This window comes from Carettochelys insculpta, chromosome 2 (genome assembly GCF_033958435.1).
Source record: "Carettochelys insculpta isolate YL-2023 chromosome 2, ASM3395843v1, whole genome shotgun sequence".
Lineage (NCBI taxonomy): Eukaryota > Metazoa > Chordata > Testudines > Carettochelyidae > Carettochelys > Carettochelys insculpta.
The window spans coordinates 122,249,673-122,277,410 of NC_134138.1; the positions used below are offsets into that span (position 1 = coordinate 122,249,673).

Below are 27,738 nucleotides of genomic sequence, written 5' to 3' on the forward strand. Positions count from 1 at the left end.
CCTCGAGATATTTGGTCTCCTTACCTCAAGCAGAACAACAAAAACAAAAACAACCCCCTTTGGCAGGGCGGGGGCAGAGTTAAAGTGGAGGGAAGGCTGATTAAGCTCCTAAGAAGCCCTGCCCCCACCCCCACCCAAGGGAGAGGGATGCAGGAGGAGGACAGGGGGAGGACTTGAGCAAGCTTAGCCTTGTAGGAGCGAGGTACAGTAATAACCCATGCCCATCCTTCTGCCTGCTTCTACATCCCCCCTGCCCCACTTAGAGCCCTCTGCCGCCCCCTGCCAAGCGCCTGCCAGCCAATTGCTGCGATGTTGCGGTCGCACCGTGGGAAGGACCCAGCGTGGCGGCCAATGACACGGGAGCTCTAGAGAGGGCGTTGCAGGAAAGCGGTAGGTGACAGGAAAAACTCCTCCTTTTCTCACGGAGCTCGGGAGCGGTGCTCGGCGGCGAACATGGCAGATGCAGATTAATGTCCAGGCTGCTGCTGCCGCCGCCCACTCCTCGCCCTACAACTTGTTGGCTGCCCGGCCCTCTCTCGGGCCGGCCGCAGGCGGGGGAAGAGCAGCCGGGCTCGGGGAAGGGAGGCTCCGCGGGCTGTGTGATGAGCCGGCTATGGAGGGCAAGCAGAGGGGAGCGTCTGGGGCTGCTGCTTCGCTGCTGAGCCGCTCCGGGCGCCGCGGGGCGCAGCGGGGAGCAGCTGCTAGGCGGCGGGCCGGCCCCTGCTGCGGGGTTGGAGGGCGGCGAGTTCCCCCGGCCAGGGCGGCAGCGGCAGCGGCAGCGGCGGCGCCGGGTTGGGTCTGATCGCCCCTGGGCGGGCGGCGCTGCGGGCTGCCGCGCGGATCGGCCCCGCGCACACCGCCGCGGGAAGGGGCGCCGGGCCGGCCAGCCCAGGCGGAGCGCAGCAGCCATGCTGCCCGGCGTGGGGGTCTTCGGCACCAGCCTCACCGCCCGGGTCATCATCCCGCTGCTGAAGGACGAGGGCTTCTCGGTGAAAGCGATCTGGGGCCGGACGCAGGAGGAGGCGGAGGAGCTGGCCAAGGAGATGAGCGTCCCCTTCTACACCAGCCGGATAGACGAGGTCTTGCTGCACCAGGACGTGGACCTGGTCTGCATCAACCTGCCGCCGCCGCTCACCCGGCAGATCGCGGTCAAAACCCTGGGTGAGTGCGTCCCCTCTCCTCCCTGCTGGGCCACTCTCCCCTTCCCCCTCTCCCAGCGGCTCGGGGAGCATCTCCGGGGTGGCCGGGATCCCAGTGGCTTGGGGCGAGAGGAGCATCTGAGGTCGCCCATTGCACTCGTGGAGGTCTCCCCTGGGAGCTGCCCCTGCCTCCCCCGCGTAAACAAATCAAGGAGCGCGTGTGTGTAGGTGAGGGCTGAGCTGGCTTGTGCTCGTGCCCTGTAACTGTGCACAGAGCTAGGGGGAGCTCCGAAACGCTCTCCAGCCTCACCGAGCCCGGGCCGGAGAGCCTTGTGCTGCTCCTGCCTCCACGCTGAATCCTTTACGCTGCCCATGAGTCCCGGGTGTGTCTCTCGGCTAGGGAAGCGTGTGTTTGTACGAGAGACAGAGAGGAAGCCTGAGCGTGTTGACTCTGCAGTGTTTGTGTTTGTCTCCCTCTCTTTGGAGGAGACGGGCTGCAGGATGTAGGAAGCCCTGCTGGGGAGGTGGAGTTACTGAAGCACAGTTTTTGGTATTTTAGGATTATTTTGAGATTATTTGGTGCTAAAATTTGGGAGTATTGAAGCTGTGTCTGTCTCTGAGATTTGGGTGCATGGATTTGGAGATGTCATTTGTATCCCAGTCAGTCATTTGTATCAGACGCCTCACTAAGGCATCATACTGCCAGTTTCTAGAAAGCATTCTTTGCCAGATCTCTTTTTTTCCAAGTGGTGAAAGAGTTTACTTTTAAATGCTTGATGCTGAAACTAGTTACTCTGAAACAGTATAGGGTAAAATTCTGGCCAGTTGACTTAGGTAGAAGTTTACCAGGATTTCATCAATGCAGGCCTCATCCTGAGAGGTGGTGAATACCTTCGAGGATAGGATGGCTCAGCACCTGTCATAATCAGCCCCTGATAGTGTCTAAAATGGAGGAACATATCTATTTAATGAGAAGAGGGAGAAAATAATTAGGAGTTTTCCTGGGTGCATAACACCATACCAGAGAAACCGTTCACCATTTACTCTTTGTGTTGTGACAGTGTAGTACCTTGCAGAGTTGAAAGCTTGTGTCCTATACACAATAAGCCTAAAAAATAAACTGAGCAGGGCACAAGGATTAACAGATGCAAAGCAGGAAAGCAATGAGGAAACGATGACAATAAAGGAAATATTTTTTTCACAGGAGACTGAATCAACAAACATGTAGAAAGAAGGGACTGAAAAATAGGCATGTTTATAAAAATAATCTTTGGATTTAATTATACAGTACTTAAACATGTGTAAAAGCTGTGGCCCAAATGTTGCTTTCATTTACACTTTGTAAATTGGATTTACCCCCATTGACTTCATGTAGGACAGTCGTTCCCAAACTTTTTGGCATCATGCCCCCCTTTTGATTTTTGAGAACCCTCATGCCCCCCACCTCCTCTTTACCATCATCCAAACCCTGTTAACAAAAAATTCAATTCGTAATTTAAAATAAACACAAAAGCTTGATATAAAAATGTTATTTAAAATCAAAAATAAGTACAAATAATTTTTCTTGGTCCCTTGTGGTTGGCTGGTGCAGCCCCTGCTGGCCAGCTGCCTCAGCCCCATGCCAGCTGCCCACCCACCTGAAACATGGTGCCAGAGCCATCCCCTCGAGCCCCATGCCACTGGGGCCAACCACCAGCTCGCCTGCCAGCTGCCGGGGCCAGCCGTGCACCTGCCTGCTGCCTGAGCCCCATGCTGCTGGGACCAGCTGTCCACCCGCCATCCCAAGCCGCATGAGCCCCATGCTGCTGGGACCAGCCACCCGAGCCCTGTGCTTCTAGGGCCAATCACCAGCCCACCAGCCCAAGCCACCCAAGCTGCTGAGGCCAGCTGCCCAAGCCCTGCTCTGCCAGGGCCAGCCGCGTGAGCCCCATGAGTCCCACAAGCTGGCCGGCCACCCGAGCCCTGCGAGCCCTGAAAGCCACCCACCCGAGCCCCTCCCCTGCCCTCCCACAAAACCAGGCACCCCCAACCCCTCATCTAACCCCATTCTCCTCCTACCCCCCCAGCCCACACTCACTCTCATTTGCAGGAGGCAGCTAACTCCAATGCGGGTCTTTGCCAGTTGCCTGCTTTTTACAGCAGCTGCACTGGGTCACCCATGTAAAAACGCAGTGTCTGAGAGCCGGAAGCAAAGGCCAGATCTTTTTTCAGGTGGGGGGAATCATGGGGGGGCTGGATTGCCTCGCGTCCCCCCTGGAATTTCTTCATGCCCCGCCAGTGGGGCACGCCCCCCAGTTTGGGAAACCATGATGTAGGGTGACCAGAGAGCAAATATGAAAAATTGGGGTAGGTGCCTATGTAAGAGAAAGCTCTGACTGTGGGGATCACCCTAACTTTGTGGCCTTCTATGTGAAATATGTATTTTTCTATCTAAGTTTAAATTAGTGGAGTTTTTCTCAGGCTGATACCAGTGTTACTGAGATCAGACAGTGGATCTCTAAATGTAAATGACAGAATGTAGATTAGGGGAAAAATTTGATGAGTCATCTTTGTAACTGACAAAGGTAATAAATAGTGACAAATAGTGGCTGCTTAGTTTCTTACTGCAGTTCTGTGGGCTGTTTGCTGTGGCTTTGTATTGCACCATAATGGTACAGTATTACATTGCTACTAGAAGGCTTACTGACCTATCTTTAGTGATGCTAGTGCCTATGGGCATTTTCAGTCTTTAAAGAAAGAGCTGAGTACCAGGTCTAAAAAACTTTTATTTTTTTGTTCACAAGCCAGGTATAGCACAAGCATCTGCAGCACAAGCTTTGCCACAATGTTTTAGTATCTCTGACCAGAAACGGTCTTGTGGTTATGTAAAAGAACTGATCCTTCTTTCCAGCAAGCCTTCAACTTTTTTCAGGATTGCCTATTATTTCTGCTTTGCCTGCAAAAGCACAAGTTAATAGTTTTATAATGTAGATCTAAATTTTCCAGAGAATGTTAATTGCCATAGAGTTACGAAAACAATATAATGATTTTAGACCTCAAATTTGACCTAATGTAAAGTCTGTAGAATTTGGCAGGCAAAGTCCTGCAGATGGACTATCCCACCTTCCACGCCTCCATCCACTCCTGCTTAATGTACTGCTCCTTTACTAAGATGTTTTTCTTGCCCCCTGTGCTTGGTTGTATCTGGCTGTGTCTCTTTTTTGCAACCCTGTAGTACAAAATAGGATTCCACACATGCACTGGAGTCTGAGTGAGGATCTGCTGTATGATATGAGTCTGTGAAATCCAAAAGGAAAGTAGTAGTTTTGAATGAACATCATGTTCTGTTCATCTTATGTATATGTAGCAGCAGTTAACTAGCAAACATTAGTTCCAGAGCTGTGGTGAAATTATTGATGATGCTGGCAAAATAAATCCAGGCTACATTTTCAAAAAAAAGAAAAGGATGTTTTCACATAACTGATTTAGATTACCTCTCCCACTCTCATATGTCTCTGGTTGACTCGCCCTTCTGCAATTCACTATTTGTAAGTATTAGTTTTATATTGCAATGGCTGTGAAATAGGTAAGAAAGAAAAATGAGAAAGGATGGCTATGTAGGAAAGCTGAGTGTGATATAAGGTACTGGCATGCAATAGAAGATATAAATGTTAAAAGCATTCTTTGCAGAAATATCTTTTTATGTATTAGCCCTTCCTTCCCTCAGTCTTTTCAAAGTGATCTTTTTGGAACAGTTTAATTTTTAACTGAGCCATTAATTCTGCAAAAATGAAAATCCTTATGGATTCGAATACAGTAAAATGGCCTAGATAGTGATAATTTTCTTTGAGTCATTGAAGTCTCAATTTTTGGAGGGTAGAGTGTACTATTTCTGAAATAAGGAGGGCCATATGATTATCTTCCATGAGCTGGTGAAATGGGGCTCAAAGTTCCTTCTCTGGAGAAGTGCCAATATAACCTAGTGGAACTTGACAGCCAGGTGACAAATGGATCCTATCTAGTCTTCACTTTCACTTTGTTTCTCTCTTGATGCTTCACCTTTGGTGGCAAAAAAAACATTTGTATTGCAAGATAGGCACTGACAGGATTTTGTGTGATACCTAAAAGTTTAAATAATGAATTAGTCTTCTCAAGGACTGATACCCACACCCCCAATGTTGTCCTGGATTATGTCAGTGAATTTGGAGGGACATAAGAGTTTCTCCTGGACTAAACTACAGTATACAGAAATCCATTCTGGTCTATCTTGCTGCTGCTGCAACTCTGTAATGCAGCTATAGGGGAAGTACACCTTTCTTTTACCTCTTGTCTATTTCTGTGTAGCAATAATTTTTAAGGAAACATCTTTCACCTGCAATAGTAGGGTGTTTTGTTTTCAGTTTGAAATGCTTTGTTACTAAGAATTAAAAGCTCGAGGAACGGGAAGGAAGAAGGCATTGGTTACTTGGCTTTTTGCTGTTATCTCTAGGGCCCTTTTACATTGGGAATTTCCCCACCGCTGGGCTGTTTTTGATACAGGTCCTTGAAGACAGTTCTGATGTAGATGGGTGTGGGTGTCCTTACAGCTGTATGGTTTAACCCCAATTCTCGTGCCCTGTCTTCACCAGGCTTCCACCATTTTGACCTGCAGATGCAACTGCCCCTAGACCTAGAATGGTGGCAGGCAAAGGGCTAGGGCCGCCCAGCCCTTGGATGGCTCAGCCCACTTTAGAAACACACAAACAATTGTTTCAAATCCAAGGCTGTTCAGTGACCCCTGTGACATTGAGGTGCTGGTCTGAATCCAGCTTCTATGTGGAAAAAAATAATCAAACTCTTGGTTCCTATCTGTAAAATGGGGATCGTAAAACCACTTTTGTTTGCCTTGTGTATTTAAATCACAGAGACCATCCCTTGTCCTTTGCTTGTACATACCTTGTACAGTGGAAACCCAGTGTGAACTGGGCATTCTGGATGTTAGGATAATACAAAAACCAAATGAAGAAATAATCTTACAGTTGGTTTCCTTCTTGAATAAAGATAGATCAAGCCTTGAATGGCTATGGAGGCCCATTTTATCACAGGTTGAGTCTCCCTAATTCAGAACTCTGTCATCTGGCAAACTCTGTAATCTGGCATGATTTTACTTAGCCAGACGGCCACTTATCTTGGGTGTGGTCATTTTTCCTGCATTTCCATAAAGTTTGTTTATGGCTGCCAGTCATAGCTCTCAGTGTTCTGTGCTGTTAGTTAGGTGTATTTTACCCCTAAGTATGTTGTAAGATTCCAGTAAGCAGTGGAAGTGTTGGTAATGTGCTAGAAAATATTGACCTCCCATTGTCCGGCAAATTTTCTTGTCCAGCACAGGTCAGGTCCTGAGGGTGCCAGATGAGAGAGGTTCAACGTGTATTTTATATGAACTCTCTTTTTTCTCACTGGTCTTGACCCATTTTGAGCACTTGCCCCAACCTGCTTCTATGTTCTGTTTCCAGGAGCTGGAAGTAATTTGCTCTTCCACCGCCTGCCTACAATTGCAATATCAGCACACCCTTGATATAAAACCGGTTCTAATACAGGGATAGGAGACATGGGCACAGCAAGTCTAGACAGACAGACAACATGCTTTCTGAACTCTTGTTGGCATTCAGCACTAGAAGAGTTACTGGTACTACCATGATTTTATCCCTATGGAAAGAGTTTGAACTTTCCACCCGGTTAAAAAGTGTCTGCATGAATTCCGACATTGCAGTTGTAACCACTGACAGGCAGATTCCAACCTGGGACCTCTGGAGCTTAGTTGAGGAGCCTCTACACTTTGAGCTAAAAGCCAGCTGGCTCGCAGCTAAGGCTGGGGGGAAGGTGTGTGCGGGGGAATGGGCTGTCTTTTTCTGTGTTAGTGGTCTCGCTCATTGTGTCCTAAACTACGTTCCCTGGAATGCTGGTGTTCTGTGACCAACTTGCAGGTGTGCCACGAGCGTATGGAGAAATACACTGGTGGTAAATATTTTCTGTTGTTAGAACCACACACGATGTTATGTCTTCATTGCTATGGCACCTGCTTAAATTACTTTGTTTTGTTTTTACTGTACAGTAGACCCTCGATTTAACGGACCCCGGTATAATGGACTCTGGAAATAATGGACACTGTCTGCCAGCCCCCTCCCCTACCAAATAAATGCTGGAGACTCACCTGAGCTGCCACTGGAGCTGGAGGAGGTGGCGGAGTGGCTGGGCCTGCTGGGGCTGGAGGGGCACTGCAGCAGCTGGGGCCAGTAGGGCCAGAAGAGCTGGGAGCAGCAGGGTCTGTAGCACAGGAGCTGTCCTTCCCTAGCCCCATGTTCATGGAGCATATCGGCACTTGGCTGCTGCTGTCTGCAGTGGTGCTGAGCAGCAGCCATGGGCTACGTCTACACGTGAAGCCTACATCGAAGTAGCCTATTTCGATGAATAACGTCTACACGTCCTCCAGGGCTGGCAACGTCGATGTTCAGCATCGACGTTGCGCAGCACCACATCGAAATAGGCGCTGCGAGGGAACGTCTACACGCCACAGTAGCACACATCGAAATAAGGGTGCCAGGCACAGCTGCAGACAGGGTCACAGGGCGGACTCAACAGCCAGCCGCTCCCTTAAAGGGCCCCTCCCAGACACACTTGCACTAAACACCACAAGATCCACAGAGCCGACAACGAGTTGCAGACCCTGTGCATGCAGCATGAATCCCCGCTGCAGCAGCAGCAGCCAGAAGCCCTGGGCTAAGGGCTGCTGCACACGGTGACCATAGAGCCCCGCACGGGCTGGAGAGACAGCGTCTCTCAACCCCCCAGCTGATGGCTGCCATGGAGGACACCACAATTTCGACGTTGCGGGACGTGGATCGTCTACACGGTCCCTACTTCGACGTTGAACGTCGAAGTAGGGCGCTATTCCTATCTCCTCATGAGGTTAGCGACTTCGACGTCTCGCCGCCTAACGTCGAAGTTAACTTCGAAATAGCGCCCGACGCGTGTAGACGCGACGGGCGCTATTTCGAAGTTGGTGCCGCTACTTCGAAGTAGCGTGCACGTGTAGACACAGCTATGGTGTTGGAGGCTGCTGCCCACTGTCAGGCTGGGGGCGGCCACTCTCTACCTTGCACAGGCAGTTTGGAGCCGGGGGCTGGAGAAGCCGCAGCACTGAGAGCTGCAGGAGGTGTAAGGAGCCAGACTGACATTCAGCTCCTCTCCTGGTAATTGGGAGAGGGAGATGGAGGTGTGAGGGGAAGAACGGGGCAGGATGGGGGGAAGGGAAGAGATATGTAGAGGACAGGAGTGAGAGATGGGGTGGGAAGGTCAGTGCATCATCATCCAGAATAACCATTCAGATATAACAGTTTTCCAGTGTTAAGGGACACCCCTCTCCCATTAGTCCATTAAATTAAGGGTTTACTGTATTTGCTGCTGTTTTGTTTTGTTTTGTTTTTGTTTTGTCTGACTACAATTGTTTTGAAGATTTTCATAGGTGTTCCACATAAAAAATATTGTTTGGTGTTCCATGGTCTTAAAGCATTTGAGAAACACTGGTCTAGGTGACACTACATGGAACGTGTAAACCACATCCAGCAGGTGTGTGGGTTACACAATACATATTATATTCTTCAGTACGGAGCTGAAACTGTTGTGTAGTGTTACTGTTGTGTAGTGTTACTAAACAGCAGCTGCATGACACCCATGGCTGTACCTGAGGTGGTTCTGGGCTAATCCTTGTTAAAATGTCATCAGTAAATTTAAAGGAGATTTGGGGCAATTTGTCTGTCTCTGCTAGAATTCACCCACACTAAGGCTACACTATGGTTTCTATTTTGAGATACATTTGTATCCCGAAATAGAAACCCTGCAGCCAAACACCACACTTGAAACAGTGGGCTACTTTGAGCGTGGTGTTTTGTTCCCAGTAACCCTTGTATAATAGGGGTTACTGGGAAGTTCGAAATAACCCCTTATTTTGAACCTTGGTGCTGTGTAGCCCTCACCGAGTTCGAAATAAGATAGGTTGGAATAACTTACGTAATTTGTGCAGCACAAATTGTATAGGTTATTTTGAGCTAGGCCGGCCCCGCTGTCTGTGCTGCTAAACTACCCCTGCCAGTGATGACTTGCTCCCAGTGAAGGTTTTGCCTTTTGAATGCATCTGGTATCAGGTATTTTGGAAATACATCACTGTGGAAGGGGAGTCGCACCCCAACTCCTCTGACAAGGTCTTTGCCTCCGCCTCCTCTCTCATGTCACATTATGTAGATTAAACACTCTGCTATGCTCTGAGCATTTACAATATATTTCTCAGGAATATAGTCTAAACATTATTAAACATTTATCTTGCAATAGCACCTAGACCAGCCAGGTCAGGACCTCATTCTGGTACCAAAATACCGGCAGCATGTCTGCTGTAGGGATAGAGGTAACTTCTGTAATAGTGAAGTGATTCATGAATCTAATGTATAATTAATTTGCACCTTCCTTTATACCCATTTAACCCTGTTAAGCAGTTGCGTAGTCGTAACTGTGGTAGAACTTGATCCATTGTCTATAAAGAGGCTTGGGGTCCTTTGGGATGAGAGGCTCTGTGAAGGCAAACAACATAATTATTTATTAATGGCAATGTAATATATGTCCTGCTGTAGTCAGTATAAATGTAGACCAGCAGCAAGGACACTGAATGGAATATCTTGTTCCTGATAAACAGATGACTTTGCAGAATATTGAACTTGAGTTATGTCAATCATATGACAAATGAGAAAGAGAGACAAAAAGCAATCCACCTTTAAAAAGCAAAGTCAGGAGAGTTGTGCCTGGTATCCATTTTGCACAAGCAACCTACAAGGAGATCAAAGCAAACAATACATTACCCATCAGCTGTACATACTCAGTATCAGTTGAACTAACAGTGTAAATTACAGGAAAAAAAACCTCACTCTTTTAGTGATATGGTTCAATCATTCAGTCCTTCAACTTCCTCATTATTCAAGCAAACCTCTTACTGCAATGTGGCAGGCTTGTGCTCTTGTTAAGGTGCAGATTTGCTCAGGGATAATACTACTGCATATGATCCCTAACCCAATAGCTGCAGTAATGAGTTCATAACAACAGTGGCTAGTTGTGAGCTGTTGATGTCTTATGAACCCTGACTTGTGCTTGAACACCAACAAAAACCCTTTCTCCTTCGTCTTCTCTCCTTTCAGTCCCTCAGATCCTGGATACTTCTCTGGATTTGCCACATTATCCTGTTTTCTCTGTATCTGTCTTTGATAATATCTACATTACAGAATTTTAGGGGGACAAATCCTATTGGTGCTCCGTGCGGTTTAGTTACTCTAGGTCTAGGAGGAGGAGTAGCCCTAGTGGGATTTCTAGAGTAGACAAGGCTTTGAGTTCACTGTCTTGTTCACTTGTTGGCAAGATCATGAAAAGTTATTTTCTATCCTAGAGAATCGCACCAGGTATAACTGAATCAGTGGTATCAAGCCAATTTAGTCACAGTTCACTGAGTTCATTTTAATCCTGCTGAATTGGTTTGAGTTGATGCAGTTTTGTCCAAACTAGTGCTGCTCCAAACCCTTTAATTTACAGTGCCCACTCAGTACCAATCCCACAGTTCCTGGTTTAACCACTCCCAGAAATCCAAAGGCTTCAGAAGACTAGCAGGGCAGTAACAGGCAAAATAGTTGCACTGTTTTAGCTAGCTCCCCTCCACACTGACATTAAACCAGTTCGGAGGGAAATAATTTTGACTGAAGCAGTTCTTAGACCTGCGGAGCATTGTCTGTTCCAACCCATTCTTAGTCCTGAGCTACATGCAGATTTTGTACCAGTATAACTATTTTGGTTAAGGGTATGATTTTTTTAACTCAAATAGTTATGCTGGTACAACCCCTTATCTGAATTTATATCAATATAAAAGGACTCATATGGCATATTCCCTTTTCGTATGGAAATAACTGTAACCATGCTAGCAGGGTTGTACTGTACTACTGTTGTACCAGGGCGGTAAAAGGGGTACAACTGGTGTATAGACAAGTCTTTACAGAACAGATAATACACTTGCATGTATGTGAACTATCAGACCTGATTCATCTTTGTGAAATCATCATGTCAGTGCAAAGTCAATGTAAAACTGTACCAAGTCAGAATAGTAGCATTTTGTCTGATTGTAAATGAAGGCATAAAGTGTTAATAAATTTTATAGTCAATTGTTTGACCACATTTTGGTTTATTATGAAATATACCCAAGAGACTAATTAACCAGCGTCAGGTTTATTAATGTGGGACAGGAAAAAAAAAAGTTCTATGCAATACCAGTCTCTGGAGAGCAATCCTGTGCAGCAAAATTACATTGACCATATGCAAAAGCTATGTTCCTAAAGTTACACATTTCAACTGAGATTATTTGTATGATTTTACAAGTTACACCCCTTTATAGGTCACTAAATTCCAACCTGATTTGTTCCAGTTCTGTAACTTGTTATTCTGTTCCTTCCATATCTTTGTTTTGGATCCTAGCATTTCAGGTGCTGATTTGTGAAGGTATTTCCCTAGCTTGTACTAAGACGTAGTATGAATGTTTCTTGATTTTGACAAATTTCCTTTCTGCTTATGCCAAATGCCTACTTCAGCAAATCCAAGGAATTGTGGTTTACTTAGCATAAGTGAAGAGAATTATGGTATCGTTCAGTTTAATCTGTGACATTATTACAGTATTTGTGCTTTATGTTATTGGTGCTTAATGCATACTAGTATATGTAAAATGCTATTATTTATCCATACATTAGTCAATAAAAGTAATGGAGGCTCAGGCCCAAAGTGTTCTACAAGCATTTTAGGACATTGGATGAATTCTTAGTACAGTAAATTTATTTACTGTAAATTTCATAAAACACTCTCCATTCTCATTACAATGACTGGGGTAGCGGAGCAAACATACTGCCACTGGTGCTGTGTTTTCCAAAATTTCTTATGTAGGCCAGGACTTTGAGTATATCTTTGTTGTAAAGATATGGCTGTAGCACAGTTTGACATACTGTGGTAACTTGCTAGAACAAGTAATATTAGTAGTGAAGACCTTGCAGTATGATATTCCACATGGCCTAACCACCTGAGCACTTACCCTTGTGCTGAGCAGACTTTTACTGGGGTGACTGGCCCAAGTACAGGCTTATGCCACCACACCATCAGCTATATTAAAGGTTGGGCAGGTGTGTCTACTCAAGCCATAAGCAGGGAAGATGTACTTAGAAGTCTTTCTCTGAACATAGCACTTTTTGCATCATTGGTCTAGCACTAGTCCAGCTCCACCTGTGTTAGTAGTGGAGACAGTGACAGATTTTTTCCTTGTCATCATTACCATTGGCAAAGCTTTACTCATTGAAGGTCAATGATGTGAAAAGTCTTAATGTAGATGCATCCTGGAGCCTTGTCTGTCCTAGGGAATCTTTTCGATGCATTCATGCTGTCACAGTTAAGGGCAAGTGCAACTATATTTCCCCGTCGCAGTCCAGGAAAGGAACCCCTCCCTAGTCATCACGTCTCTTCAGTATAGACCCATTTCTTTCTCCCACTCCTGACTGAGGTTCAGTGACAGATTAATGTAAGGGCAAAAGGGGCCATTGCCCCAGGGCCCCCAGGCATGAGGGGCCCCAAGTCTCCATAACTCCATTTCTTTAAACAATTCGCTTTAGTGGAACAAAAGAAATGTGCCAGGTCATTCTTCTTTTGAAATTAATTTAAGTGTAATTTTATCATGCATCATGAGTAGTAATAAGTACGAATAGATTGAAATCATAAATAATTATGTTACATTTATATTTTAATGTACTGGGGGGCTCCTTGTGACTGTGTTGTTCCAGGGCCCCAACTGTTCCTGGTGCACCCCTGCTGAGGTTTGCCCAACAAGCTAGATTGCCTAAGTTGGTCAGTGTCTGTGCTTTGCTTTCTCTGCAGTGTAATTGTGCTCAGATATAAATGACCACTGAGCCATTTTTAAGCAAGCACATTTATTCTTAAAGTAAAAGTGTTGCACAGAAAACATATAGCAATAAAAGAACCAGGCAAGAGTCCTGTGGTACCTTTTTAAGACTAACAAATTTGTTTGGGCACAAGCTTTTGTGGGCAAAAACCCACTTCAGATGCTACCTTGTTATTTTTTTTAACATAGCTACCCCTCTGCAAATAAAAGGGCCTACACACATACTAATAGCGTAACTCTCGCCTTGCAAACTTCAAAGTTGCTAACTCAAAGCGCCGGCATGCCATGTAGCTGCAAGCACTTGGGATTACCCACACACCTTCGAAGCTCCCTTATTCCCAAAACATTTTAGGAGTAAGGGAACTTCGAAATTGCATGGGTACTTCCAAGTGCCCACGGATACATGCCTTGCTGGCGCTTTGAAGTTAGCGACTTTGAAGTTTACATGGTGAGAATTATGCTAATGAGGTGCTGCATATGCATATGCATCCCCTCATTACTATTCACCAATCTAGCTCGTTTACATGCCCTTTCCAAAGGAGGGGGTTAGGGTAGACAAACCCAAAGTGTTTTATTAGTTAGTACTGTAGGTTGAGCCTCTCTAATCCAGCACCCTTGGGACCTGACCAGTGCTGAATGAGAGAATTTGCTGGATCATGGGAGGTCAATAATGTCTAGCACATTACCAACATTTTCACTGCTTACTGGGCTCTTAGAAGACATTTAGGGGTAAATTACAGCTAACAAACAGCACAGAACACTGAGAGCCAGAACTGGTGGCTGTAAACAAACTTTATACCCGGGGAAGCTTGGCCAGATCCATGACAAATGGTCATCCAGCTGACTAAAATAATGCTGGATTACAGATGTCGGATGAGAGATTTCCAGATTAGAGAGGTTCAGCTGGTATTACAATTATAACAGAGGTTGTTTTTAGTTCTGCTATTCAACATAGCCCAAGGCCATGTTTGCGCACAAAATACATGGGCGTAATTAAAGTGGCAAAATACCAATCATGTGGACACAGTTATGCTTATCTAATAGTGCTTACAATAGCTATGCTCATATGCAAAGGGGAATAAGGTTTACTGGTGAAATGCTGCAGTATATCTATGTTCTCTTGAGGAGTTGCACTGATTTAACTGTTTTGATTAAAACTACAAATCATCCTCTTACCCTGTGATATAGTTATTTGGGTACAGAAACTATGTATAGATCTCACCATGCCTTAGTCTACCCAGATATTTGTCTTGCCTGCATGGCCTTTTGCCTTCATTCTGAATTTGTGGCTGCTTCTCTCACCAATTCCAATGTTACATTTGGTGACCTTACTCTGGAAGAATTTTTCTCTTCGGCTACAGCTACGTCAGCTAGTTTTGCCAGCAAAACTGTGACAAAACTGGTGGAACGTCTACACACAAAATGCATTTTGTCAACAGTATGTTGACAAAAATCGGCACTTCCGCCAACAACCTTCTGCCTCTACCAGATGAGGAAGGGTGCCCTTTGTCGATGGGTTCTGTCCACAAAAAACTGTGTGGATGCAGTGGGGGCGGGGGGGGCCTTCTCTCGACAGGGCATCCAGGACACTGGGCAGCCCTGTTCTCTGTGCTTCCAGGTGCCTGTTTTGTCGAGAGAGTGGCCGGGCAGTCCAGCTGCTCTGTCGACACAGCAGATTGCTCTTACAACTGGCTTTTGTATGTGGCTGCACTCTGTCAACAGAAGCTTTGTCAGGAAATCTCTTCTGACAGTGACTTCTGTCAACAGATCGCAGTAGTGTAACTGCAGCCAGTATGTTTTGGTGCTTGTGGGCCCCGTAGTACACATAAAGGACAATTCTCTGCATTTATGTAAGAACTCTGTAGCTAAAGTACTTGTGCTATGCCTCTGATCTGAGGGTTTGGAAGAATTCAGAGCAGCCTGTATTTAAGGAGGAATGTATAGATAATGAAGTCAATTACCATACTTTTGAAAAGCAAACTTTCACGATTTACGTGCTCCCTGCTATTCCCACTTTTAGCTTTCTTCCTTTTGAAAGCATGTTGACTCTCTAGATTGGGAGATGTTGCATAACACAGGGAGTTGCTTTCATTTGGCAGACAACCACTGCTATAGCTCAGTGCAGACCAGACAAACCTCTATGAGATGTAATTTGCATAGGCACTGTTTATTACTGCTTGAAACTGAGGGAAATTGCACTCGTGCAAATGGAAAGTTGGTACAGTATATTATCTTATGTGCCTTAGGGATTCACTCCCATGCAACTAGTGACACCTGGGCCACTGCCTGAAAATCAGGACAAATTCTTGATGTAGAGGAGGCTGGTATTTTCCATTAAATGCTTTGGATTGTACCTCGTCTGTATAGCCAAGACAGTTCAGCATCATTTTAATCAGGATTTGAAAACAAGTGATTTGTTTTTCTCCAAGATGAGGATGAAATACCAGAGTAGAAGCATGCTTCCTACTTTATTATTCTTGTTGCAGGAGCTCCAAGAAATCAGCAAAGATCATAGTCCATTCTAAAGTCTGTGACATGTTTAATGATTTAACCAAGTTGGTGCAAGTCCCTTGTGTTAACACTCTTGAGCTGTGTCTACACGTGCACGCTACTTCGAAGTAGCGGCACTAACTTCGAAATAGCGCCCGTCACGGCTACACGCGTCGGGCGCTATTTCGAAGTTAACTTCGACGTTAGGCAGCGAGACGTCGAAGTCGCTAACCTCATGAGGGGATCGGAATAGCGCCCTACTTCGACGTTCAACGTCGAAGTAGGGACCGTGTAGACGATCCGCGTCCCGCAACGTCGAAATTGTGGGGTCCTCCATGGCAGCCATCAGCTGGGGGGTTGAGAGACGCTGCCTCTCCAGCCTGTGCGGGGCTCTATGGTCACCGTGTGCAGCAGCCCTTAGCCCAGGGCTTCTGGCTGCTGCTGCTGCAGCGGGGGATTCATGCTGCATGCACAGGGTCTGCAACTCGTTGTCGGCTCTGTGTATCTTGTGCTGTTTAGTGCAAGTGTGTCTGGGAGGGGCCCTTTAAGGGAGCGGCTGGCTGTTGAGTCCGCCCTGTGACCCTGTCTGCAGCTGTGCCTGGCACCCTTATTTCGATGTGTGCTACTGTGGTGTGTAGACGTTCCCTCGCTGCGCCTATTTCGATGTGGTGCTGCGCAACGTCGATGTTGAACATCGATGTTGCCAGCCCTGGAGGACGTGTAGACGTTATTCATCGAAATAGCTTATTTCGATGTCGCCACATCGAAATAGGCTACTTCGATGTAGGCTTCACGTGTAGACGTAGCCTTGGGCTGCTGCTACACTACCATTATCCTGTCGGAGGTGCCATGGTAATGAGGCTATTCGAAGCAGGCTAATGAGGTACTAACATGTATATTCAGTGTCTCATTAGCATAATGGTCACCAGGCGAACAGACTTTGAATTGCAGATTGACAGTGAAGAGGGGGGGCAGCCTCAAAATGAGCACCCCACTTCGACATTCCCTTACTCCGATCTAGTTCTGTGGCAGCAAGGGAATGTGGAAGTGGGGCTCTTATTTCAAAGCTGCCCCCATCTACACCGTCAATCTGCAATTCGAAGTCTGTTCACCTGGCTATCATTATGCTAATGAGGTGCTGAATATGCATGTTAGCATCTCATTAGCCTGCTTCCAATTGCTTGATTACCATGGCACCTCTGATGGGAGAATGGTAGTGTAGCAGCAGCCTCTGGATAAGGCTACACAGCAAAGTTATTTCAAAATAACTATGCTAGCATCTACACAGCATGACCGCTAATTCGAAAAATTTTCAAAATAGCAGTTGGTTTACTTCAAAATCGGTAAACCTCATTCCACAAGGAATGGTGCCTCTTTCAAAATAGGGGCATGTAGACGGGGAATAGAGCCTATTTTGAAATTAGCCATAGTGCATCTAATGGCTCTATTTCGAAATAGGCTCTATGTGTGTAGACACTGTATTTCGAAATAGCTAAGTGCTATTTTGAAATGCATTTTTGTGTGTAGCTGTGTTATTTTGAAATAAGCTATCTCGGAATCTAGGACTTGATGCTGGGAAAGCAGGGGTGGGGGCCTCGAAAGTCTAGAAACTGTCAGCCTGCACCTGCTAATTATGAACTTAGTAGACACTGGGGCCTTGTTTCTGGTTGGGTCCCATTGGTGCTTTTTATAGCTATACTTGTAGATGATTGAATTTGTTTATCATGTGTGCCAGGTTTTGGACCTGGTTCTGGAAATGGATCCATCTTGTTGGAAGGAACCACATTGAACTCATGATCACCCACACAGATCCAGTTGGCAAATTTGGACCTAAGATTGCAAACTCCTCAGGGAAGGGACAGTGAGGTCCCTTATGTTTGCACAGCACCAAGCCCACAATGGCTTTCAGCAAATGATAGCAAGGAGGGTTATAATGAACATATGCAGCACATAGGTATGAGCAGGGTGCTAACTAGAGAAGAATCAGGACATGCTCTGTGCCCAAGGAGTTTACAAACTACATTTATGGACATGACTAATGAATGTTGGCAGTAAGAGCAAACCATTATTTTGACACGGGGAATAGAATACTCCTCTCCTCTGTTACTGTCCCACTTTCTAGCTACTGGATAAGAAGTGATGCCTTGAACCTCACAGTAGCACTGCGCACATCTTGAGTCCAGCGGACTGAAAAACCATAATCGTTTTGTATTTTTTGTGTTTTCCAAGGCTTATATCAGCAGTAAGGAACTGGGAGTGCAACGCTTCCTTCCCATGAATGGTTGGCAGGCTTCGGTGCCTCCAGCTGATTATTAGTTGCCAGGACCTGCCAAAAAGAGAGGTCATTATTGCAGTAATGAGAGTCCCTGGAGTGTTAGTTTTCACATGCATAAAAAAGCTTTCTTCAGACAAAGTTTCAAAACTGCACTTACAATGGAATCAAACAAGAGCACACAATGAACATAGTTATCCTGACTGCTCGAGTGACATAGCTTAAAAATGTAAAGAGAATTAGAAAAATATCTATCCCAAAATTAAGGTGAAAATAATTTATAATTTTATAAGTTTCCCCATCCCTTCCCTTCCTTAGTCCATAAAGATAATTCTTCAGTTTTATATGATGAGAAAGAAAATGACATGAGACAGCCAGAAAGTGCTCCATTGCTATTAACAATCGTGGCTGAGTTAATGCATGCTAAAAGCCATAAAAACAGAGAGCCAGATTCTGATCTCTGCTATCTGGTGTAAATGTAAAGTAGCTGTATTGAATCAGCAGAGATACTGTCGAAATACACTGGTAGGACGGAGATCAAATTGTGACCTAAAGAATATGACTGTTAACACAATGCAAACAGTAGGGCAATGTCATCTTAGTTAGGAAATCTTTTGCCAGTTCAGAAAATTATTTGCATCTCAGAATGACTTTTCAAATCCTTGCTTACTTTAGTACTTTGGATGCAATAAATATGAAAGTTGTTCAGCAAGTTAACATGATAGAACCTGCAAGTCTTTTGCGATTAGTTACTTTGTGTGAAGTTGCTTAGTTAGTATTAGGAAAGAAGTTTTGCAATGATGTGCTTCAAAATACCATGAGGGAATATTCATTCAATAGGTTTGAGAATTAAGCAATGAGAACAGCCATATGGGTCCAACAAGCCCCAGGGGTCTGCAACCTGTGGCTTGGGAGCTGCACACAGCTCTTTAAGGACTTCTCTTTGTGGCTCTTGACACTATAATTGCAAAGTTTAAAAAAAAAAACAAAAATACAAAAAAAAACCTCTCCTGATTATTTTCGACAAACTGTGAACATCCTGCAGTAAACGTGTATCGCATTTACACATCATTGTGTGTGTGCTGCTCTTAAAGTAGGGGTTACAAAAAGTAGGGTTTGATGTTATTTATTAATAACGTCTCATATTCACATGCATTGTGGCTCTTGAATTATTGAGTTTTTTGCTGAATTAATTAAAAATGACTCTTGCTGTTTTGGTTGCCAAGCCCTGATCTAGCCCAATATCTTCTGATAGTGGCCAGCTGCTTCACACGGAGGGTAGAAAACAAGCAATTTGAGCAATTCATCCCATCATCCAGTCCAAGTTTCTGGAAGACAGAGGGAGGTTTAGGGGCACTCGAAGTCTGGGGTTGCATCCCTGACCACATTGGCTAATAACAATTGATGAACCTATATTCTCCATAAACTTATCTAATTCTTTTTCAATCCAAGGTGGTCATGGATGCAACCTCATAGAGAAGTCAACAGGAGTACATATTTCAATGAGATTGTCCCAAGTTTGTAAAAAACAATGATCATTTGGAGTGAAACATGTCACATAAATGAAATATGTGAGTAAAACGAAACTGTTTCTATGCCAGACTCTTTTCTAACTCAAAATGAGGCTACATGAAAAAGATAATTTAGATTATAAGCATCCCACTCTTATGAGAAAAAAGGTTTAGATATTAGCATAAAATTTAGATATTGGCATCAACGATTTAGATATGGGCGTAGAAGGTATGCTTATTAAGTTTGCAGATGATACCAAGCTGCGGGGGTTGCAACCGCTTTGGAGGCTAGGGTCAAAATTCAAAATACTCTGGACAAATTGGAGAAGTGGTCTGAGGTAAACATGATTAAGTTTAGTAAAGACAAATGCAAAGTGCTCCACTTAGGAAGGAACAATCAGTTTCACACAGACAGAATGGGAAGCGACTGTCTAGGAAGGAGTATGACAGAAAGGGATCTATGGGTTATAGTGGACCACAAGCTAAATATGAGTCAACAGTGTGATGCTGTTGCTAAAAAAGCAACCAAGATTCTGGGATGCATTAACAGGGATGTCGTGAACACGACATGAGAAGTTCTGCTCTGTGCTGGTTAGGCCTCCATTGGAGTATTGTGTCCAGTTCTGGGCACCGCATTTCAAGAAAGATGTAGAGAAATTGGAAAGGGTCCAGAAAAGAGCAACAAGAATGATCAAAGGTCTAGGGAACCTGACCTATGAAGAAAGGCTGAAAGAATTGTGCTCGTTTAGTTTGGAAAAAAGAAGATTGAGGCGGGACATGATAGCGCTTTTCAGGTATCTAAAAGGGTGTCATAAGGAGGAGGGAGAAAACTTGTTCTTCTTGGCCCCTGAGGATGGAACAAGAAGCAATGGGCTTAAACTGCAGCATGGGAGGTTTAGGTTGGACATTAGGAAAAAGTTCCTAACTGTCAGGGTGGTCAAATACTGGAATAAATTGCCTAAGGAGGTTGTGGAATCTCCATCTCTGGAGATATTTAAGAACAGGTTAGATAAACCATGAGGGCAGGGGGCTGGACTCAATGACCTCTGAAGGTCCCTTCCAATTCTAGTGTTCTATGATTCTATGATTTGTGACCTTGTTTTTGATAGACTTAATAAGCATTACAAATAAAAATGAAGAGCCTACTTCTACTGCATCTTCTGCCTAAGGATCTGAAAGCATTTGACAACAATGTATTTTGCCTCTCAAGACACTGTGAAGAACAGATTGAGTAACAGTGGTATAGAGGTGTGAATTGTCTCATCCATGAATTATTGTTGTTCAGTCTGGAAAAGGGGAAGTATGATAACAACCCATGGTTGCACTGGAAAGTTGTGACTAAGACAGAAATATAGTCAGGGTCTCCTGATTTCCATCCCTCTGCTTTAATCACAAAACTCTCCTTTCTCCATAATGAACACAGCATCAAATTCTGTGGCGAATAGGATTATAATTCAAAATGGCCTGGAGAAACTGGGGACATGGTGTGAGGTAAATAGCATGACATGCAACAAGGACAAATGCAAAGTACACCTACAAAATGGGAAATGACTGCCTCTGAAGGAGTGCTTCAGAAAGAGATCTCAGGGTCATAGTGGACCGCAAGCGAAGTATGAGTCAGCAGTGTGACACTGTTGCAAAAAGATGTATTAACTGTATTAACTTGTAAGCAAGACATGAGAAGTAAGCCTTTCGCTCTGCTCTGTGCTGGCTAAGTGTCAACGGGAGCATTCCATGTCCAGTTCTGGATGCTATATTTCAGGAAAGATGTGCAGAGATTGGAAAAGGTCTAGAGAAGGGCAACAAAAATGATTAAATGTCTAGAAAACATGACTTACATGGGAAGATTGAAAGAAGAAAGAATTGGGTTTGTTCAGTCTGGAAAGGGGAAAATATGAAAACAATTTTCAAGAACCTAAAAGTTTGCTACAAGGAAGAGGGAGAATTTTTTTCCCCTTAACTTTTGATGATAGGACTAGAGGTAATGGGCTTAAATTGCAGAAAGGGAGGTTTAGGTTGGAAGTTAGGAAAAACTTGCTAAGGGTCCCAGTGGTTACGCACAGGAATAAATTGCCTTGGGAAGTTGTAGAATCTCCATCATTGGAAATTTTTAAGAGCAGGTTGGACAGATATTTGTTAGGGATAGACTAGATGGTGCTTGGTCCTCCCATGAAGGCAGGCGACTTGACGTGATGACCTCGCAAGGTTCCTTCCAGTTCTAGTATTCTGTGATTCTATGATAGCAGCCAGAGCCCCAGGCCCTTGAAATTACTGTCAGAGCCCCAGTCTGTGCGGTCCAGGCAGGGCTGAGGCTGGCTGGCGATGGTGGAGTGCAGGCTGGGCAGTGTTGAGGGCTGGTTGGTGGGGGTGGGGTGCCACCAGCCCCACCTCTTCCACCTGAGGCCCCACTCCTTCTGGGAGAATAGAACTCTCCCCTGCTCCCTCACCAGGGTCTTGGCAATTCTGTTGACTCCCGCTCCCATGATATTTGGACCTGATTTAATGGCTGTAGCAACAATGTTATTAAATCAGCTTGCTACCAGCAATGATGGCTCTGCAGCTACCAGAGTGTATATTTTTAATGAGGTTTCTGTGTTGTTCAGTGTGGCTACATCTACACCACAGAGATATTTCGAAAGAAGTTCTTCCAGAAGAACTTATTTCGAAAGAGAGCGTCCACACACAAAAAAGCAGATCAAAAGAGTCATCTGATCTTTCAAAAGACAGAGTCCGCACTGCCCCTGCTCCTTCAAAAGAACAGGACAGGGATCGAAAAATGAGGCCCATGAGGACTAAACTTTCGAAAAAAAGAGCTTGCATAGTGTCTACACATGTCTTCTTTCAAAAAGAAGCTTTTGAAAGGGGGTGCTCTTCCTGAAACGGGAAAGGAAGAGCACTTTCGAAAGAAGCACCACATTCTTTTGATTTACTTTCCAAAGAACACTTTTTGTGTGTAGATGCTCTGCGGAATCTTTCAAAAGAGCCCCCTTCTTTCAAAAAATCTTTCCAAATAACTTGCTAGTGTAGACGCAGCTTATATGATTTGGTCCTTTCTGTGCTTAAAAAGCTTTTCCTCTTCATTTGCAAAGGAGGCAGTACATTTCTGGACTGATCTGAGCAGCTTGTATGTTGGAAAACAAACAGCTTAATAGCAAATAAGTGTATAATGTTGGTTGAGACTACCACTTGACCAAAAAGCTCTGCCAAACACAAGCAAGTTTAGATCTGCTGCATAGTTAGAACTGCTTAAATGTTAAAAGTTGTTAAGAATCAGTTCAGGGCATTTTTCTGTGTTACAGACCTGATTTCATTTGTGATGTTCACTTTTTTTTGCACTAGTACTGGGCATAAAAATGCAACAAGGAGGGGCAGAGTAGGTACAGGGCACTGAGAAGATGGAGATATAGCTTTACCAGCTACTGAGCTCAAGGTAATTTACAGCTGAGTCACATTGTATCATGATCATACTTGTTAATAACCTAGCACAAAATAGAACAGTGGAGAAAAAACCTTATAAACAGCCACACTCAGCTTCCCTTTGTGGATGTTCCATGCATTTTGCTAATTTGACATCTACACTAGAAGCATCTGTCTACAGAAGTTGCTGTCAGAAGAAATGTTCCGAAAGAACTTCTGTTGACAGATCACATCTACACATAAAAGCGGACCGAACATTTGATCCACTCTGTAGACAAAAGGGCCCCTCGGAGCATTTATACAACTTTTGCGTTGACAGTTTCTGTTAACAAAATGCATTTTGTTTGTAAGTTCTCCAGGAGTTTTGTAGACAAAACCCTAGTTTTTGTCGACAAAACTCTCTTGTGTAGCCATATCCATAGAGGAAGTTCTAGATTAAAGACATTTAGCTCACAACAGATTCAAAAGAAGAGTACAGTGTAATATTAAATACTAGATATGGAATCTGATTACCAAGGATATATCATTAAAAATTCTTGCAACTTTAAGTATGGTTTTGTATCCACTCCACCATTCTGAAAGAGAAGAGGGACAGCTTTCAAAGAGGAGTTATTCATGCAGTGTTACACTGAAGACCATTGTTCAGAGAGGATTCAATCTGGCCCTAATTGACCAGGTCGGAAGGGCTGTTTTGATACATTGCTGAGATTTAGGGAATATTCTGCTTGAATGCATGAGAGCAAGAATTTGCAATATCATGTGGAGGAGCCAGTTGCATAAAGATCCTGAAATGGTTTTAAAATTGAGAATACTTTATAAGAGTTTTGAAAGCACACTGTTCTTATATGCATTCAAGAGTCTTTCTAATCTACATAGTCAATTTAGATTTCCTGCTACAAAGTAGCAGACATTCACAAGAAATTTATGCTGAAATAGTGACATAGTTGATGTGCAGAATTCTTCAATCTAAGTGACAGTAAAATCAAGGTGGCTATATTCAGACCTGGAAATTCTGATCTCAGGAAAAAGAGCCTGTGGATTGTAATCACCGTAAACAAATATGCCTATTCCTATTACAACTAACCATAGAGGGCAAACGTCCAATAGCCTTGCTCACATGGAGTAGTGTCTCAATCCACAAATAACCCAAATGAAGTCAATAGTACTATTTATAGAGTGAAAGGCAACTGAACTGGCATAAAGCTATCAAATTCTGCAAATCCTTTCACTCTGGCCAAAACCAGCTATCAGAAATCAAAATTATAAGGATCTGTGTATGGTATGATTATTGCAAAATGTATGTAGATTGATTATGAAAATCACCTAACACCTAGAACAAGAGTACTGGAAGCTATATAATTAGGAAGACTGCAGAGTTATGCCTCAATAATTGTGAAACATTATTTAGTTTTATTTAAAATTATTAAAGGAAACTTCTAGAAATAAAGATTGTCCATTAAAGACGTGTGGTTCATGAGACATGAACTATTTAGTCCTTTTCTGGACTGGGACAGCAGGAACCAGGAGTGCAGTAGCCCACATGTAACCTCAGTTATACCTTCTCTAGTGGTAAATACATGTTGAACATCTCTAATCTGGAACTCCAGATGGAATTTTTGTTTCAGGTTTACCTTTTGTCTCTCAGAATACCCACCTGCAAATCAACAACCATTCCATTCTCTGGTTTCTTTACTCCTATCTCAAGGCCTGTTCAACAGTCTATCTGCCTGAGAGTTTACACTTCCTCCTCATTAAGTCCAAGGCCTTCCAAGGTCAGGCAGTTTTCCACGCTCTCAGACAGCTTGCAGCTCCCCAAACCCTTCTCTCTGGTTTTTGCAAGACACCTTCCCTCAGCATTCTACTACCCAACTCCCACTGACCTGCAACTCCCATCTAGGATGAGGTGCTTCTTATGGGAACCTCCCTCTAAAATCAAACCTCATTTTCCTGGGCTCAGCCTCCTTTGAATGAGCTAGTTCTGCCCCCTCCTTTTTTTTTTTTTTTAAATTTAACAGCCTTTGTTCTTGTCTTCTGCTGAGCAGAATTCCTTAGCTCAGGCTAGTTCTCTTCAACAGCTCTTGTCAGTCTTACTACACCTGTCATTCCTACTTATTATTCTAGCACTCACTAGCTCTTTCCTAGTTTACTTTCTGGCCTGACTGCCGGGTCTTTGTAGAAGCCAGGTGCCTTCTGTCACACCCCAAGAGGAAACAACTAACTAGTTAAAGTTGAACTTGGCCCATTGTCTCTTAAAGAAATCAGTCACCCTAGGATGTGTGCTCCAGTATAACAACAGGAGAAAATGGTCGTTAAGGGGCCAGTGAATGAGCTGGCTTATCATCTAATGTCTTCCCTTCTTTCTCTTTCATCCTCTATCTAGATTTCGTAGATTCCTCTGTTACAACGTGGTATGTCGGGGCCTGAACTTCACAGTTGGGAAAGTAAAGATGCTGATAATTTTGATTTCTTGATTTGTTAGCAACTGACTAGTGCCAACTGAGTGAGGTAGTTCCTTGGAAGAGCATGACCACAGCAGGAGAGAAATCAGAAGAATAGCTGCAGGCTAAGCCTTGATGTTCGGATAGAAAAATGAGTACATCAGAGTTTGGTTTAGAGCTTCAGCACAAAATATCCTGCCTCAGTCCCTAAGCACGTCACTAAAGATTAGTAACAGCAACCAAGGGTCCTGTGGCACCTTATAGACTAACAGAAACGTTTTGAGCATGAGCTTTCGTGAGCACAGACTCGCTTCATCAGATGCTGGTCTTGGAAATCTGCAGGGCCAGGTATAAATAAGCCAGAGCCAGGGTGGGGATAACAAGGTTAGCTCAGTCAGCAAGGGTGGGGCTTACGACCAGCAGTTGATCTGGAGGTGTGAACACCAAGGGAGGGGAAGCTGCTTCTGTATTTAGCCAGCCATTCACAGTCTTTGTTTAAGCCAGAGCTGAGGGCATCGAATTTGCAGATGAATTGTAGCTCAGAAATTTCTCTTTGGAGTCTGGTCCTGAAATTTCTTTGCTGTAGGAAGTAGCTATCCTACTGCCTTTGGAAGGCCAGGTCCCCCCTCATCCCTGTCAGCTGGCCTGGTCTCACATATCTAAGGGTCTGCTAGAGAAACATGGAGAAAAATACATTCCAATTGCTTTGAAAGGTTGTTCATCAATCTAATCTAATTTAACTTAATTTTTTTTTTTTTTGCTTTTTAAAAATTGAATTATTTTACACTCATTCTCTGCTCACTTTGCACATGTGCACACGACTTCACAAGGCGCAAAGCCGTGGAAAGCAAGAGCTGTTTTTTCGGCAAGCATTTAAAAGGAGTGGAGTGATGCCAGTTTTCCCTCTCTGATGATCCAGACCACTGTAGTACCAGCACACAAAGAGAAACAAGGCCAGTGTGGAAAAACTGGTGAGTTAGTTTTGTAGCTTTCTTACAAGAACTCATTATGCTCTTCTCTGTGCTCAAGTATGCTGGAGGAGAACGACTGAATACCACCACTCTGCAGCTCCAAGGGTACAGAGGGTCCTTTCCTCCAGAACATGGTATTGATTGGCAGAGATGTGGAGGAGTGAAAAATGGAGGCAGCAGAGGGTCAGGAATTTAAAGGGACCTTTGTCCCCAGCTCTATGGGTCATGCTCATCTCCTTGGAACCATCTCCTTTCCATCCTTCTTCACAGATCTCATGAGCCACACAGCACAATGGCAGGAAAAACAGACATGCTGCCAAAGGCTGCCGACCTTCCATTGTGTGCTGTAACTATGCAGAGGGAGGCAAAAAGCAGGCCGCAGGAGTGGATGCTATCTGAGGAAGCACCACTGTTCCTCAGCAGGTCAGATACAGTTTTGGAGAGAAATAGGCCACATAATGTGGCCCTGCCCCTTCATGCCTAGATCTAGCCCATGTTTAAACCCCCGGGATATTTTGCAAAAGGAAGAAAGGTGACTTACGCGGATTGGAGGGCATCCTGTGTTGGTATTTTTCTCCCTTGCATGCTCTCCTCCTCAGGTAGTGGAGTTCTTAGCAAGGTCCCTTCATGACCACAGCAAGAGAGGAATCAGAAGAATAGCTTCAGGCTAACCCTTGATGTTCAGATAGGAAAATGAGTGCATCAGACTTTGGTTTAGAGGGAAAGATAACATCTCTTTTCAGCTGCATTTGTTGGCCTAGACTCCATCCTGATCTGGGATTTACGTAACTCATTAGGCACATAGATATAATGCAGCTCTGTGCATCAGGGTAGTCCAAGGCCCATACAGTAGTTAGATTATCAAAGAGAGCTTAAGGGGGAAGTAAGTGGCCTTGGAGTGGCCCTCTGAATCTGAGATGAATTTTACCCATGGAATTAGCTCAGGAAGTCTGTAGGCCTGGGGTGGCATTTTGTCCCTTTAACATGGTGGCTGGAGTCACAAGGTCACTCAGATTTGGCCTGTCACCTCTTCCTCATGACAATGCGGTGGCTGGGTCAAATGTGAGTGAGTGTCATTCTGAACCAACAGAGTAGGTCTCCACACCACTCAAATATGACCTGTCAATAATGAGAGAGGGTCAGCCAGGCCACATTTTTATAGTGTTGAGACCCAGTCTATCTCAGACCACAATGCACTTGCTTTAAGGGCCAAATTCTGAAAGGTGCTGAGCACCAGCAGTTCTCATGAATGTTGCTGAATCTTTTGGGAGTTTAGCCCATCTGCGGTTTAATCCACATCAGAAGTGTTTAAAGAACTCAGCATTTGACCTTGAGTGACCATCAGACGTGCATTAAGTCTATGGACTAAAATTCCTTTCTGTTTTTTTTCTGAATAAAAGTTGCTTCTTTGAAGTAGCTGTTTTCCAGATGAATTACTGTGTTGTCCAAAAAAACCCACAGAGGTGGTCTTTGTTCATGTATTATAAAACAGAAAGCCAAACCCATTCACTTCTATCTTTTTG

General features: G+C 44.3%; 1 protein-coding gene across 1 annotated transcript in view; it reads left to right on the plus strand.

The window, feature by feature from the left end:
* The first annotated feature begins 447 nt into the window (after nt 1-447).
* The window catches only part of GFOD1 (Gfo/Idh/MocA-like oxidoreductase domain containing 1), a 103,042-nt gene continuing 75,751 nt past the window's right edge, over nt 448-27,738 (plus strand). The window contains exon 1 of the mRNA XM_074987669.1: nt 448-1,161. Coding sequence (XP_074843770.1) covers nt 909-1,161 — 253 coding nt within the window. The 5' untranslated portion in view covers nt 448-908. The remainder of the gene's footprint in view (nt 1,162-27,738) is intronic.